General features: G+C 44.4%; 1 protein-coding gene across 1 annotated transcript in view; it reads left to right on the forward strand.

Annotated features, from left to right (window-relative positions):
- The first annotated feature begins 724 nt into the window (after window positions 1-724).
- ABCF3 (ATP binding cassette subfamily F member 3) overlaps window positions 725-15,973 on the forward strand; it is a 33,137-nt gene continuing 17,888 nt past the window's right edge. Inside the window, exons 1-6 of the mRNA XM_030216454.1 lie at window positions 725-862; window positions 9,290-9,437; window positions 9,661-9,740; window positions 10,675-10,727; window positions 13,068-13,165; window positions 15,406-15,528. Coding sequence (XP_030072314.1) covers window positions 790-862; window positions 9,290-9,437; window positions 9,661-9,740; window positions 10,675-10,727; window positions 13,068-13,165; window positions 15,406-15,528 — 575 coding nt within the window. The 5' untranslated portion in view covers window positions 725-789. The remainder of the gene's footprint in view (window positions 863-9,289; window positions 9,438-9,660; window positions 9,741-10,674; window positions 10,728-13,067; window positions 13,166-15,405; window positions 15,529-15,973) is intronic.

Genomic DNA, 15,973 nt, shown 5'->3' on the forward strand with positions numbered 1-15,973 from the left:
CCCCACATTATCCCACCTTTTTGCAGGCTCAATGTGGCTTACAGGGTGTTAATTTGGTTTGATCATTACATAGTATTAGATACAGTCGGTAATAAATTGGAAGTAAAAGAGGAGTTAGTTAGAAGGTAGTGGGTAAGGTCGTGTCGAAGTGTTTTAGAGCGTTTGGGTGAAGAACAGGGTCAGAGACTGGTTGTCACTGAAGTCACAAGACTGTTTGTGGTATCACATTGTAAAAATAAAGTTTACTGCTTTTTGGTATAATTAAATTTTATTATTAATTATTTTGTCAGGCCTGGTAAGGTTTTGTCCCAGCCACTGCATGCACAGATTGAAAATGATGAAGACCCCAACACAGCGGTTCCCAAACTTGGTCGTCCTGGAGGCATCCTAGCCAGTCAGGTTTTTGGCTAGCTACTGTGAATATTCATGATGACTGATGTTTGCATGCAAATCGCTCTCATGAATATTCATAGTGGATATCCCAAAAGCCTGACTGGCTGGGGTGCCTCCAAGACCAGGTTTGGGAACCACTGCCCTAACAAATGCTAGACCAACCTGCATGTGTGCAGTGCGCTAAAACCCCTTCCCCCCCCCCCCAATCGACCGCCCGGCTCGTGCATTTGTAGGCGACAGATCCCACGCCTTGTTTCTTTCGAGTCCTGGTTAAACAGAGGAGTGTGGTAGTCCACTCTTAAGGATAAACTGCAACTCCCGTCGGCCCCGAGACTCTTCCTTCCGGCCCTGGGGCGCCTGCGCACTGACTGCATCCTGCATGCCTGCCGGCTGAACATGGCGACCTTCGTGGAGATCCTGCGGAGCGAGTTCCCGCAGCTGGATGCGGAAGTGTTTGACTACGTGACAGGTGAGGAGAGGAGCCCCGGGAGCGGGAGCGGGAGCAGCGCTTTATGGACTCCTCGGTCCGCTTAAGAAGCGGTAATGGCACTGGCCGGGGGGACGCGGGCTGCTCTCTGACGTCATTGGCAGACGGAAGCCTGGGTGCGATTGGCTGCAGACGTTACTCTGTGATGTCACAATGCAGGTGTTAGACCGCATGTTGCAGGGAAACGAGTACTGATCCGATACATTGTAACCCACAGGGCAATTAGAGAGAGGGACATGAGTACTGATCTGATACATAGTACCCCACAGGGCAATTAGAGAGAGGGACACGAGTACTCATCCGGTACCTAGTAACCCACAGGGCAATAAGAGAGAAGGACACGAGTACTGATCTGATACATACTACCCCACAGAGCAATTAGAGAGGGGAACATGAGTACTGATCCGATACATAGTAACCCACAGGGCAATTAGAGAGAGGGACACGAGTACTGATCCTATCCACGGTACCCCACAGAGGAATAAGAGAGGGACAATAGCACTAATCCACTACATAGTACCCCACAGGGCAGTAAGACACGGGTACAAGTACTGATCCGATACATAGTAACCCACAGAGCAATTAGAGAGAGGGACACGAGTACTGATCCTATCCACGGTACCCCACAGAGGAATAAGAGAGGGTCAATAGCACTAATCCACTACATAGTACCCCACAGGGCAATAAGAGAGAGAGACACGAGTACCGATCCGCTACATAGTACCCCACAGGGCAGTAAGACATGGGTACGAGTACTGATCCGATACATAGTAACCCACAGAGCAATTAGAGAGAGGGACATGAGTACTGATCCGATACATTGTAACCCACAGGGCAATTAGAGAGAGGGACATGAGTACTCATTAACCCACAGGGTAATAAGAGAGAGAGACACGAGTACTGATCTGATACATAGTACCCCACAGGGCAATTAGAGAGAGGGACACGAGTACTCATCCGGTACCTAGTAACCCACAGGGCAATAAGAGAGAAGGACACGAGTACTGATCTGATACATACTACCCCACAGAGCAATTAGAGAGGGGAACATGAGTACTGATCCGATACATAGTAACCCACAGGGCAATTAGAGAGAGGGACACGAGTACTGATCCTATCCACGGTACCCCACAGAGGAATAAGAGAGGGACAATAGCACTAATCCACTACATAGTACCCCACAGGGCAGTAAGACACGGGTACAAGTACTGATCCGATACATAGTAACCCACAGAGCAATTAGAGAGAGGGACACGAGTACTGATCCTATCCACGGTACCCCACAGAGGAATAAGAGAGGGTCAATAGCACTAATCCACTACATAGTACCCCACAGGGCAATAAGAGAGAGAGACACGAGTACCGATCCGCTACATAGTACCCCACAGGGCAGTAAGACATGGGTACGAGTACTGATCCGATACATAGTAACCCACAGAGCAATTAGAGAGAGGGACATGAGTACTGATCCGATACATTGTAACCCACAGGGCAATTAGAGAGAGGGACATGAGTACTCATTAACCCACAGGGTAATAAGAGAGAGAGACACGAGTACTGATCTGATACATAGTACCCCACAGGGCAATTAGAGAGAGGGACACGAGTACTCATCCGGTACCTAGTAACCCACAGGGCAATAAGAGAGAAGGACACGAGTACTGATCCGATACATAGTACCCCACAGAGCAATTAGAGAGAGGAACATGAGTACTGATCCGATACATAGTAACCCACAGGGCAATTAGAGGGACACGAGTACTGATCCTATCCACGGTACCCCACAGAGGAATAAGAGAGGGACAATAGCACTAATCCACTACATAGTACCCCACAGGGCAGTAAGACACGGGTACAAGTACTGATCCGATACATAGTAACCCACAGAGCAATTAGAGAGAGGGACACGAGTACTGATCCTATCCACGGTACCCCACAGAGGAATAAGAGAGGGTCAATAGCACTAATCCACTACATAGTACCCCACAGGGCAATAAGAGAGAGGGACACGAGTACCGATCCTATCCACGGTACCCCATAGAGGAATAAGAGAGGGACACGAGTACTGATCTGATACATAGTACCCCACAGGGCAATAAGAGAGAGGGACATGAGTACTCATCCAATACATAGTACCCCACAGGGCAATAAGAGAGAGGGACATGAGTACTGATACATAGTACCCCACAGGGCAATAAGAGAGAGGGACACGAGTACTGATACGTAGTACCCCACAGGGCAATGAGACACAGGGACACGAGTACTGATCCGATACGTAGTACCCCACAGGGCAATAAGACACAGGGACTTGAGTACTGATCCGATACTTAGTACCCCACAGGGCAATAAGAGAGAGGGACACGAGTACTGATCCTATCCACGGTACCCCACAGAGGAATAAGAGAGAGGGACACCAGTACTGATCCAATACATTGTATCCCACAGGGCAATAAGACATAGGGACATGAGTACTGATTCGATACATAGTACCCCATAACAGATCTTTGTAAGCCATATTGAGTCTGCAAATAGGTGGGAAAATGTGGGATACAAGTGCAATAAATAAATAAGACAGTAAAAGAGAGGGACTCAAGTACTGATCTTACCCATGGTACCCTACAGAGGATTAAGAGAGAGGGATATGAGTACTGATCATACCCAGTTGTTACCCCTCAGGGTACAAGAGGGACGGGAGCACTGATCCTACCGGTACCCTACAGAGGAATTAGCCTGCAGTAAGAAAGAGAGATACGAATACTGATCTTACATGTTGCACTCCCTAGTTTGTTTCTAACTCTTGCAGTAAGATACAGAGAGAGGGGCACATAAGTACTAATATTACACATTGTACTCCTGAGTATGTATATAATCCCGAGAGAGAGAAAAATGAGCACTTAGCATGGGAGTTTTTCAGATTTGAGCAATTACTAAGGCATCGTCACTTCATTTTGAAAGGAGAATCTGTTCATGTCCCAACAGAGGTGTCATCGTAAGAATTAGTATTACAGGACTTCTTTTGTGACCCCTGATGCGGGCGCTTGGTCTGTGAAACATGTCCTATGTTGGGTCTTTGCAATAAAGTCTTCCCTGGTTCTGTTCCTGGAGGTCCGTTTATGTGTTTTTGCTTGTCTTGAATGATGAATCATGTCATATACTGGTCCAAATGAAACTGTGACCTGGCCAGTGGTTTTGCTGTGCGTGGGGTTCCTTAGGGGGCTCTATCATGAAATTAAACTAACAATGTATGTAGTTGGGGGGGGGGGGGAGATTTGGAAAAAATTCCTGGAGAAAAAGGCCATAAACCATTATGAAGTTAGACCTGGGAAAAGCCACAGCTTATTCCTGGATTCAGTAATATGGAATGTTGCTACTTTTTGGGACTCTGCCAGGTACTTGTGACCTGGACCAGCCCCTGCTTGAAATGAGATATTAGGCGAGATGGACCCTTGTTCTGACACAGTATGCAAAATATGTGTTCTTGTGGCTAGGTTTAAAATGTATCGGTACATTTATATGGACGTAGATGACGTGCTGAGTCTGGCCGACAGTGTACTAATCCCAGCATCCTGTCTCCAGCTGTGGTCGGTCTGGGTCACTTGGGTGAACCCATCGGATGCTGATGAGGAGGTCCAATCGTTGTTGCTCATTCCCAGAATGGGTGGGGGGCAAGCCCCAAATCTACCTCTCTCAGAGCCCTGATTTCCCCCCTCCCCCATCTATATAGAAATGAAATCGCTATGAACTTGGACAAATCCTGCAGGCCAATATTCAAATGGTGAGCATGTGACTCCAGTATCTGTAGATTTTCAGGCTCTTTATTAACAGTGGGAGGATGAAAATCCGTAACTGCTCCAGCACCGTCTGTACAGTGGAGGGGCAGTTAGGGAGGTAACTCAAAATGATCTACAGCAGAGATACTCAGCTGCTGTACTGATAGTTTATATGTTCAGGCCTAAACTAAATGGATTACGGTGGCGAATGTATAGTTTTAATGCCACTGATTATACACGTAATGGCACCGTGGTTAAATTAATGGGCCGACTTCGTGTCGTTAAAAATGGATTTGTCCTCCGGAGTCTTGTCCAAAGCTTTTTTTAAACCCAGCTGTCCGACTAATCTACATAATCCTTTAGGAACAGCTTAATTTTGCATTGAGTGGAAAATGCACTTGTAAATTTGTTTTAAATCGATACCGGTTTGTGGAGCAAGCCTGGAGCTATTTGAAAAGGGAAAACACATGGTGCCCACACCTTCCACCACCGCTATGGGGACATCCTCTAATGAGTATGTTCATTCTTTTGATCCTACTGGTCTGGTCGTTAGAGCGTTATTTATTGATTTATTTTGTAACGTTTCTTATTGCATTTACTGTCTTCCTTCATACCGTCTCTTGCAGTCTGGCTACATGTGCTGTGATGTCTCTGTCTGTACTATGTTCAGTTTCATGGCTCTTAGCAAATAACATGTCACAAGTATGGAGTTCACTTTTATGTGATCTGCACACACGTGTTCCCAGGGTGATGCTTGGGCAGAGCAGGGGTGTGGCACAGTCATGTAGACATGTAGAAGCACAGAATATAGACACCAAACGAAGCAGATACGTATGTGGAAAACAATATTTAATTGGTATGGATCAATAAAAAATTAACAAGCCCGACACAGGCCGTGTTTCGCCCCACTGGGCTGCATCAGGGGCTACAAAACAAACAATCATATAACAATTAGAACAAATATAAAAGCAAGTAAACATAAAAATAGATATAAAATAATAATTACATTTCATTACCTTAATCTCATACTTGGCTGATAGTAATAGAACACCATGGTGATACAGTTAAATAAAAAATAAATAAATTAATTGAAATATCAAAATGATATTGTATAGAACTTAATTGTACAAATTGAATAAAAATATGAATAAAAATAATATAATGTAAATCACTAACATAACATTCATAGACAAACAATATATATATATATATATATATATATATATATATATATATATCCTGTTAAACAAACATCAAATAAGACACATATTTATTTTAATAAATAGTCAAAAACTTCATAATATATTTAATATATAGATAAATGAATTGAGTAAATTGAATTAAAAAGCCATTGAAATATATGCTGCGTATATGTTTAAAGTAAATTTGATTATAACAAAAGAGAGGGAACAAAGTACAAACTAAAGTCCAAACAAAAAAACAGCACCACGGGCCTTTAAAATGGAACAAAGTTCTTTAATGAATGAGCCTTGACCCGACACGGGCCGTGTTTCGGTGACTAGCACCTGCGTCAGGGGTCACAGTGATGACGTGGAAAACTTGGGGAATAACTCGAATATTTTCATCTACAATATTCCTTACCCCACGTCTCTCATTTGGATACAGAAAGTGAAGGTGCCTTGGTGCTTTATAACTTTTGCTACGTGAGACGTGGGGTAAGGAATATTGTAGATGAAAATATTCGAGTTATTCCCCAAGTTTTCCACGTCATCACTGTGACCCCTGACGCAGGTGCTAGTCACCGAAACACGGCCCGTGTCGGGTCAAGGCTCATTCATTAAAGAACTTTGTTCCATTTTAAAGGCCCGTGGTGCTGTTTTTTTGTTTAAAGTAAATTTGACACATACCTAATCGATATCTATAAAATCATATAGTCTCCACTTGAGTATCTAGAGAATATTAAATAAAAAGTGAAAAATAAAAAATGAATATAAAAAATAGTAATACAAAAATAATTACTAAAGATTATAGAAAAATAAATACCAATAGAAAAATAATTAATAAAGAAAATTATAGACAAGTATCCAACTCTAAATCATTAAATGAATAAATATATACATACATATACACATATAAATATATATATATATATATTAATATATACATACATATGTGTATGTATATTCTAATCCACTTCAAATATCATTTTTTAGATAAATAAATGATCAACTATTATTAGTAATATAATTAGAATATGATGTAAATTACCTATTTGTTGAACTCGCAATTAAAATGCACACTTTGACAGATGGCACTTCACAAAAACAAACCTGTAACAATGTATCAGGGATATAATAAATAATTCTTACAGCGGACATGTAACAATGTATCAAGGATAAAATGCTGTGTAAAGTAGAGAATTAATAATGGACATATATGTAGGCTCTCCCATATAAAATCGTATCTATAAGTCAAAAGATTAAAAGCTTATAATTGATAAGGATTTTAAAAAGTTTCAAAAGTTGTTTCCGAAAGGAGAGTAAAGTTTAAAAACTATTTTCAAACAAACGGTATCCTTCTATGCTCAGCATTTCAAATATGCAATAACCATGAGCAGCGACAGTTAATAAACCAACTAGTGTATAAATCAATTGTGCTTAAAACAAACTGGAAGCAATTCCAAAGATTCAGCACTGGTGTTTGTTGTTAAACAAACTGCCCTGTCAATTCAAATGTAAAACATTAATTGTTTCCAAAACCATAACCTTTAAGAGTGGACTAACACGGCTACCACACCTCTCTACAAAAGGAAAGCTAAATGTCTAGCTGGTTAGAAAAAGGCAAACAATCCTCCCACCCTGTCAGACTGTCATAGTAATGCTTGAATGTTTTCACTTATATACACTGTCAGCTAGCACATTTGCTTATTTCCCATCTGAGGAAGAAGGGCAACCTTCGAAAGCTAATCAAGAAATGTATTAAGTTATGTCCAATAAAAAAGGTATCATCTTATTTTCTTTTCCATGTTTTATTTTGTTTGATTTCTATAGATTCTACATGGAATGTTGCTATTCCACTCGCAACATTCCATGTAGAAGTCGGCCCTTGTAGATCACCAATGTGGCCGCGCAGGCTTCTGCTTCTGTGAGTCTGACGTCCTGCACGTACGTGCAGGACGTCAGACTCACAGAAACAGAAGCCTGCGCAGCCTTCTACATGGAATGTTGCTAGTGGAATAGCAACATTCCATGTAGAATCTCCAATAGCAGCAACATTCCATGTAGAATCTCCAATAGTATCTATTTTACTGTCATAGTAATGCTTGAATGTTTTCACTTATATACACTGTCAGCTAGCACATTTGCTTATTTCCGATCTGAGGAAGAAGGGCAACCTTCGAAAGCTAATCAGGAAATGTATTAAGTTATGTCCAATAAAAAAGGTATCATCTTATTTTCTTTTCCATGTTTTATTTTGTTTGATTTCTATTGATATACTTACCTTCTGAAATCGTGAACCCACATATGCCACCATAAAAATATATAAATAAAAGAGACCTATCAGCTGACTATGACGCTTTATAACCAATTCAAAAGTTCAAAGTGCATGTTTAAACGAAATCAATCCTATAACTAATTTAAAACGGGAATCATTGTAAAAATTAGATAGTGCTCTCATATCGATGTAGATTAAATATATATTGAATTAAAATAAATGTATAAGAGCTTGGGCAGAGCAGGGGTGGCACAGTCATGTAGACTGTGCCAGAACCGGTGGTGGGAGGCGAGGCTGGTGGTTGGGAGGCAGGGATAGTGCTGGGCAGACTTATATGGTCTGTGCCAGAGCCGGTGGTGGGAGGCGGGACTGGTGGTTGGGAGGTGGGGATAGTGCTGGGCAGACTTATATGGTCTGTGCCAGAACCGGTGGTGGGAGGCGGGACTGGTGGTTGGGAGGTGGGGATAGTGCTGGGCAGACTTATATGGTCTGTGCCAGAACCGGTGGTGGGAGGCGGTACTGGTGGTTGGGAGGTGGGGATAGTGCTGGGCAGACTTATATGGTCTGTGCCAGAGCCGGTGGTGGGAGGCGGGGCTGGTGGTTGGGAGGTGGGGATAGTGCTGGGCAGACTTATACGGTCTGTGCCAGAGCCAGTGATGGGAGGCGGGACTGGTGGTTGGGAGGCAGGAAATACTGCTGGGCAGACTTGTACGGTCTGTGCCCTGAAAAAGGCAGGTACAAATCAAGGTAAGGTATACACAAAAAGTAGCACATATGAGTTTATCTTGTTGGGCAGACTGGATGCACCATGTAGGTTTTTTTCTGCCGTCGTCTACTATGTTACTATGTTACATGTAGAAGCACAGAATATATCCATACAGTTACACCTCCCTCAGAACAGGGAAACCTTTAGTTATTTAAAAATATTGTATTTTGTGCACCACCCACAGTTCTAGGTGGAGGTACAGTAAAAGCATAGATAAAACAAATTAACAAAATTTAATAAAAAAATGAGCAAACATTTTGTTTGTATGTGTTTAGGGGCTACTGACGGAACCTCTTCTGCCCTTATAAAACAGGCGGCTCTTTGAACATTTTCGTAAATGCGCTGTTATAAAAACATGGCCTCCTGCACCTGTACCTTACCTTCCTTCTTCCTCTGTCTCTTGTGCTTCTTCTGCAGGAATCGTGGACAGTAACAGCTCGGATTTAGAGTCTGTGGATGACCTGTTTGAAGCAGTGGGTGAGCTCCTGCAGGAAGTGTCTGGAGACTCCAAAGATGACGAGGATATCCGAGACATTTGTCAGCGTATGTACAGCAGCCTCCGTCTGTGAGTACCACTGCCTGTACTCTTTGGTACGTAGGGCCTCGGGCTGGGAGTAGAGATGTCAGCCACTCGCTGTGCGTGGAAGGGAATGAGGGTCTGGGGCCGTGAATGCCGAGAGCACCGCTAACAGCTAGGCATGGTGCCTGGCAGTGAGGGGACCTCGGACCTTGCAAGATATGTTATAATGTAGTTAACAGTATTTGTATTTTCTGGGATTAATTTACAGCGATAGTCAGAGATCACAGGGACAGAACCAGGTGCTCCTCGATGCCCCAATCCAGCTCTCCAAGATAGCAGAAAACTATGGTAAGTGTCCTTCCTCTGCCACCGTTACACGTACAGTCTGCTGCTCGTGCACAGTGGTTTCACATTTTACCTTTTGTGCTGAGTGCCAGGCTCTGGAGGGAATCTGTTGTGTGTATGTGTGTGTGTGGGGGGGTATTTTGGTGTCGGGGGTGGGGGTGTATTTGATGTGTGGGGAGGGAGGGGTATTTTGGTGTTGGGGCTGGGGGTGTATTTGATGTGTGAGGAGAGAATGGGGGTGTTTTGGTGTTGGGGCAGAGGGCATATATGATGTGCGAAGAGGGGAGGGAGGGGTATTTTGGTATCAGGGGTGGGGGTGTATTTGATGTGTGGGGAGGGAGGGGTATTTTGGTGTTGGGGCTGGGGGTGTATTTGATGTGTGAGGAAAGAATGGGGGTGTTTTGGTGTTGGGGCAGAGGGTGTATTTGATGTGCGAAGAGGGGAGGGAGGGGTATTTTGGTGTCAGGGGTGGGGGTGTATTTGATGTGTGGGGAGGGAGAGGTACTTTGGTGTCGGGGCTGGGGGTGTATTTGATGTGTGAGGAGGGGAGGGAGAGGTATTTTCCTGTTGGTGCTGGGGGTGTATTTGATATGTGAGGAGGGGAGGGAGGGAGGGGTATTTTGGTGTCAGGGGTGGGGGTGTATTTGATGTGTGAGGAGGGGAGGGAGAGGTATTTTCCTGTTGGTGCTGGGGGTGTATTTGATATGTGAGGAGGGGAGGGAGGGAGGGGTATTTTGGTGTCAGGGGTGGGGGTGTATTTGATGTGTGAGGAGGGGAGGGAGAGGTATTTTCCTGTTGGTGCTGGGGGTGTATTTGATATGTGAGGAGGGAGGGAGGGAGGGAGGGAGGGGTGTGGATACTTTAGTGTGTCCTGGATGCTGTTCAGTATATACTGGTCAGGCAGGATTTCTGATCTGTTCCCATCTTCTCGCTGTAGATCCAGGTTCAGAGCCCATGACAGTTCTCCAAATGAAGAAAGAGCAATCCTCGGTGAGAAAACTGGCTGTTTGCCAGCAGAGAGCAGACCCCAGTTCTGGGTTGCTCTTAAAAGGAGTAGAATTTGCAATCTGTTTTGCTCCCTGCCCTGTTGATGTGTTTTTTTTTGCTGTTTTTCTTGATTGTGTACGTTGTTGTGGGAGTCGTCATGGATCAGACTGTCCAGGGCTCTGAGGCTATTTTCTTAACTTCTTGATCCTGCTTTGCTGATCTCCTCCCCAGGACAACACAGGATGCAGAACCTCACTTTAATATTGTTGCTTTTATCCTAGGGGGAGAGATGTTTTAAAAAAATTACTTGCACTTTGGTAGATCAGTGGGTATTTTCCTGTCTCAAAAGGGTTAGTTTATACTTAAGGCAATAGACAGTGAAATGACTTGCCCGAGGTCCCAGGATTTGAATCCTAGCTGCTCCGATTCTCAGCCCACTGCTCTCACAACTCTGCTACTTCTGCACTCTGAATAAGGTCGTGTATATACTATGTCAAGCGCTTTGAATGTAGTTGCAAAAAGTGATTTGATGTTAATGCATGTGAGATTTTGCATATAAGGGAGGAGACAAGTATGCAAATCTCTGTCGTGCATATTCATTAGGCATATCCTGAAACCTGAGTGACTGGTGGCCCCTCCAAGACAGGTTTGAGAACCGTTGGTGTAGACTTCTTAACGCAGAAATGCAAGTGGTGTTACAGTATTGCTAAGAATTCGGTAGAGAAGTGGCCTCAAGGTTAGACCAATGGACTGAGAACTGTGCTGAGGTTTGGGATGATTTCTAATAACTGTGGAATATGCTAAAGTCTCCAATGACCTATTACTGGCTAAATCCAGAGGTCAATATTCCATCCTCATTCTTCTTGATCTTTCCGCTGCTTTTGACACTGTCGATCACAGCATACTTCTCGATACCCTGTCCTCACTTGGATTCCAGGGCTCTGTCCTTTCCTGGTTCTCTTCCTACCTCTCCCTCCGCACCTTTACTGTTCACTCTGGTGGATCCTCTTCTACTTCTATCCCTCTGCCTGTCGGCGTACCTCAGGGTTCTGTTCTTGGTCCCCTCCTCTTTTCTATCTACACTTCTTCCCTTGGTTCATTAATCTCATCCCATGGCTTTTCCTACCATCTCTATGCTGATGACTCCCAAATCTACCTTTCTACCCCTGATATCTCACCTTGCATCCAAACCAAAGTTTCAGCGTGCTTGTCTGACATTGCTGTCTGGATGTCTCAACGCCACCTGAAATTAAACATGACCAAAACCGAGCTTCTCATTTCCCCCCCCAAACCCACCTCCCCGCTCCCCCCGTTTTCTATTTCTGTTGATGGCTCTCTCATTCTCCCTGTCTCCTCAGCTCGAAACCTTGGGGTCATCTTTGACTCTTCTCTCCTTCTCTGCTCATATCCAGCAGATTGCCAAGACCTGTCGTTTCTTTCTTTACAACATCCGTAAAATCCGCCCCTTTCTTTCCGAGCACTCTACCAAAACCCTCATCCACACCCTTGTCACCTCTCGTTTAGACTACTGCAATCTGCTTCTTGCTGGCCTCCCACTTAGTCACCTCTCCCCTCTCCAATCGGTTCAAAACTCTGCTGCCCGTCTCATCTTCCGCCAGGGTCGCTTTACTCACACTACCCCTCTCCTCAGGTCGCGTCACTGGCTCCCTATCCGTTTTCGCATCCTGTTCAAACTTCTTCTACTAACCTATAAATGTACTCACTCTGCTGCTCCCCAGTATCACTCCACACTCGTCCTTCCCTACACCCCTTCCCGTGCACTCCGCTCCATGGATAAATCCTTCTTATCTGTTCCCTTCTCCACTACTGCCAACTCCAGACTTCGCGCCTTCTGTCTCGCTGCACCCTACACCTGGAATAAACTTCCTGAGCCCCTACGTCTTGCCCCATCCTTGGCCACCTTTAAATCTAGACTGAAAGCCCACCTCTTTAACATTGCTTTTGACTCGTAACCACTTGTAACCACTCGCCTCCACCTACCCTCCTCTCTTCCTTCCCGTTCACATTAATTGATTTGATTTGCTTACTTTATTTATTTATTTTTTGTCTATTAGATTGTAAGCTCTTTGAGCAGGGACTGTCTTTCTTCTATGTTTGTGCAGCGATGCGTATGCTTTGTAGCGCTATAGAAATGCTAAATAGTAGTAGTAGTAGTGTGATGTTGGATGAGTCCCGCTGATAACTAATGGATGGTGCAGGGCTGTGATGAGCCCTGCTGGAAAATGGGGGAGTCTGCTGGGGTGCCAAATGAGTTGGGGGGGGGGGGGAAGCTGTGGGGCTGGATAAATTCTGTTTTTACAGCAGTTTCTTCTCCCCTTATAGACGGTTGATGTTAAAAAGCTAGAAAAGGCTGAAGCCAAACTAAAAGCCAAGCAAGAAAGGAGAACAGAGAGAGATGTACAGAAGACGCTGGAACCACTGTGAGTGATTCTTTCCTCCAGATCTGTGTGAGAGCCTTGGGAGGACCTGCTGAGAACACTCTATGCAAGCGGGAGACTGGCGAGCGAGGGTGGGAGATGCGGGAGGTTATTTGCAGGACTTTCCCCCCTTCCAGTGATTACAAACTCGGGTGCATTTGGGTGAAGTGTGAATAACTTTATTAAAGAGATTTGCATGATGATTCATTGTAATATAAGATTTTACACCTTTTGTTTCATATAATACTGTACTGACGGTTTATTTAATCACTGGCTTCTCTAAGAGAGAAAAATCAGCTGACTTAGCATAATACGGACTATGCGTAATGTTCCTAAAATCAACAAGCAATCAGAAGGAGTTCAAGAGAGTTTGGTTAAGCCCATTTTCCCAACCTTTCAATCCTCAGTTACAGCCAAGGTAGCAAATGCAGAGTCAGGGAAGCCCCGAAGGCCCCACCAGCCTCTGTTCTAATCTTCAGAAGAGACGGAGACCCTCTGGCCCGTCACAGTAGAGTGGGGTTTGAAACGTACTGACGCACCTGTGTCTGGATGGCTCCCTTGTGCAGCCGGTTTAAATTACATTTGATTACAAATATATAGAAAGAGGTCAGCATGTTACGCATACGGGTCAGTGTTCAGGTGATGGGGTCCTTAGTTGGGAAACACTGGGTTAAACAAAAGTTGTCATCTCTTGATTATCCAGATCTGTGAATCGGGGCCCAGCTCAGAACTGGCCACGTGATAGAAAGAACCAGATGTCCTGGACTGTCTGATGGGACCATTTCTTGGACAGTGGCTTTTATCTTTCTGCAGTTCAGTGGGAGTCAGAAATTATACATGAGAATCTCTCTCTCACTTCGATCGATAACTTTCACAAAATGTAGAGAAACCAATTTTTTTTTCTTACATTTGTACCCCGCGCTTTCCCACTCATGGCAGGCTTAATGCGGCTTACATATTATATACAGGTACTTATTTGCACCTGGGGCAATGGAGGGTTAAGTGACTTGCCCAGAGTCACAAGGAGCTGCCTGTGCCTGAAGTGGGAATCCAACTCAGTTCCTCAGGACCAAAGTCCACCACTCTAACCACTAGGCCACTCCTCCAGTCTGAAAATGGGCCAGAAAAATATGCTCCCCCTCCCCCCCCCCCCCCCAAAAAAAAGTGTCCCTGTGCATTTATATGGGAGAAGCAGTTCTAGTGTTCGCAGCATAGAAACTTTGGTTCCTTTCTAACCGACCTTCCTCTTTTCTACTCCGGTCATGCTTTTGTGTGTATGTATATAATTGGGAGAGGAGAAAAGAGGGAAGAGGCGGTTTGAAAGGAGAAATTCTGTAACTTCTGTGTTTCACACGCCTTTGCCTGCAAGCACAGCTTAAATGCAGTGGCTGTTTTTTGAGGGGAGCTTATTTCTCTTGAACCCCTGAGCTGTCCTGTCCATTTTGATGTGCTTTTTCACTAGTTTTTCCCTTCTGTTAGATTTGGTGCTGTTCCTTTAAAATTATTTTGCCCCAGACAGACAGACAGACAGACAGACATTCTTGACCCCTTATGGAGGTGGAAAGAATAGTAAGATACCGTGTTCGCCGCATGTCAGTAGCGTAGGCTTTCTGTGTGTGCGTATCGCTAGCAGTTTCTGCTCCTTTTGGTTGTTGCAAGAAGACAGGCCTTGTTATTTGACTCGGAAGTTCAATTGGTATCGAACTGTGCAAGTAGTAAGATCGAGCCCGAGTCACGGCTGGAGGTTCTGTCACAATGATCGATGCTAGATTGAAAAGCTGCACATTTCCAATAGCAGTGTGCCTGAGTTTTGAAATTAATTGACTGGAGTCTAATTATGTGACCTTTAGGGAAAATAAAAATTTGTCTTTTTTTGTGGCTGAGGATTGAAATGTAGAGTGTTTGAGACATTGGCGATAGGCTGTTGGGAGGAAGGGATGAAGATCTGTTAGGATAGTACGGGTTAGATCTCTTTTTTACTGGGTGGGAAAAGTGGTGAGAGGGTTTTGGGGTTTTTTTTTTTTTTTTTAATCCTTGATTTTTGTGAAAATGTTTGTACACTGCACTGAGCAGTCTTGGTTGTTGGAAGGGCCGTGTTGAAGTACTAAATGAAACTTGATGAAAAATGAAATGGTTTTATGCAGAAAGAAGGCTTTCTAAACTGAATCCCTGAATGGTGGGGTGGTAGGTTCAAGGCCTGGAGGTTAGTACATTTCAAAATGGTTCTGTTTGTGTCTGTGCAGAATCCTGGAAGAAGCGTCTGCCAGCCAGGCTACCAGCAAGAAAGAGAATCGTATGGAATCGTCTGGGAAAAACAAGTCCTATGATGTCCGGATCGAAAACTTTGACATTTCTTTTGGTGAAAGGTGAGTAATTGCTTCTCCAAAGTGGGGGGAGCAAGGGGACTGTTTATGGGGACTATTGGCAGGACTGAAGCAAAGATAACCAAGGGGCAGCCTGGGAGTTCTGTGAAAACGGCTCAATCTGTAATGAAGAGGTTACAAGGAGGAAGGTATTAGGCTTTCTGGAGAGAAGACAAGCTGGGTTATTGGGGGTGGGGGAGGGGCAGATTCAGTATGTGATGTAGAGCCAGTCCCCTCTCTCACAGCGCTTTGGGTAGGTGAGGGGAGGGAACACTCTGGCATAGAGACAGGGCAGTCATCTCTGTCACGGAGTTCGAGTGGCTGGAGGGGAGGTCCACCCCGTAAATGTACTTTTTAGGCGATGCATGTGAAATTTTCATGCCACTGATGTTATCTGAATTAGGGTGAAGGGGTCTGTCCTTTTTGTCACAGAGCTTGGGTGCATGGG

The sequence above is a fragment of the Microcaecilia unicolor genome, chromosome 10, assembly GCF_901765095.1.
Source record: "Microcaecilia unicolor chromosome 10, aMicUni1.1, whole genome shotgun sequence".
NCBI classification, from domain to species: Eukaryota; Metazoa; Chordata; class Amphibia; order Gymnophiona; family Siphonopidae; genus Microcaecilia; species Microcaecilia unicolor.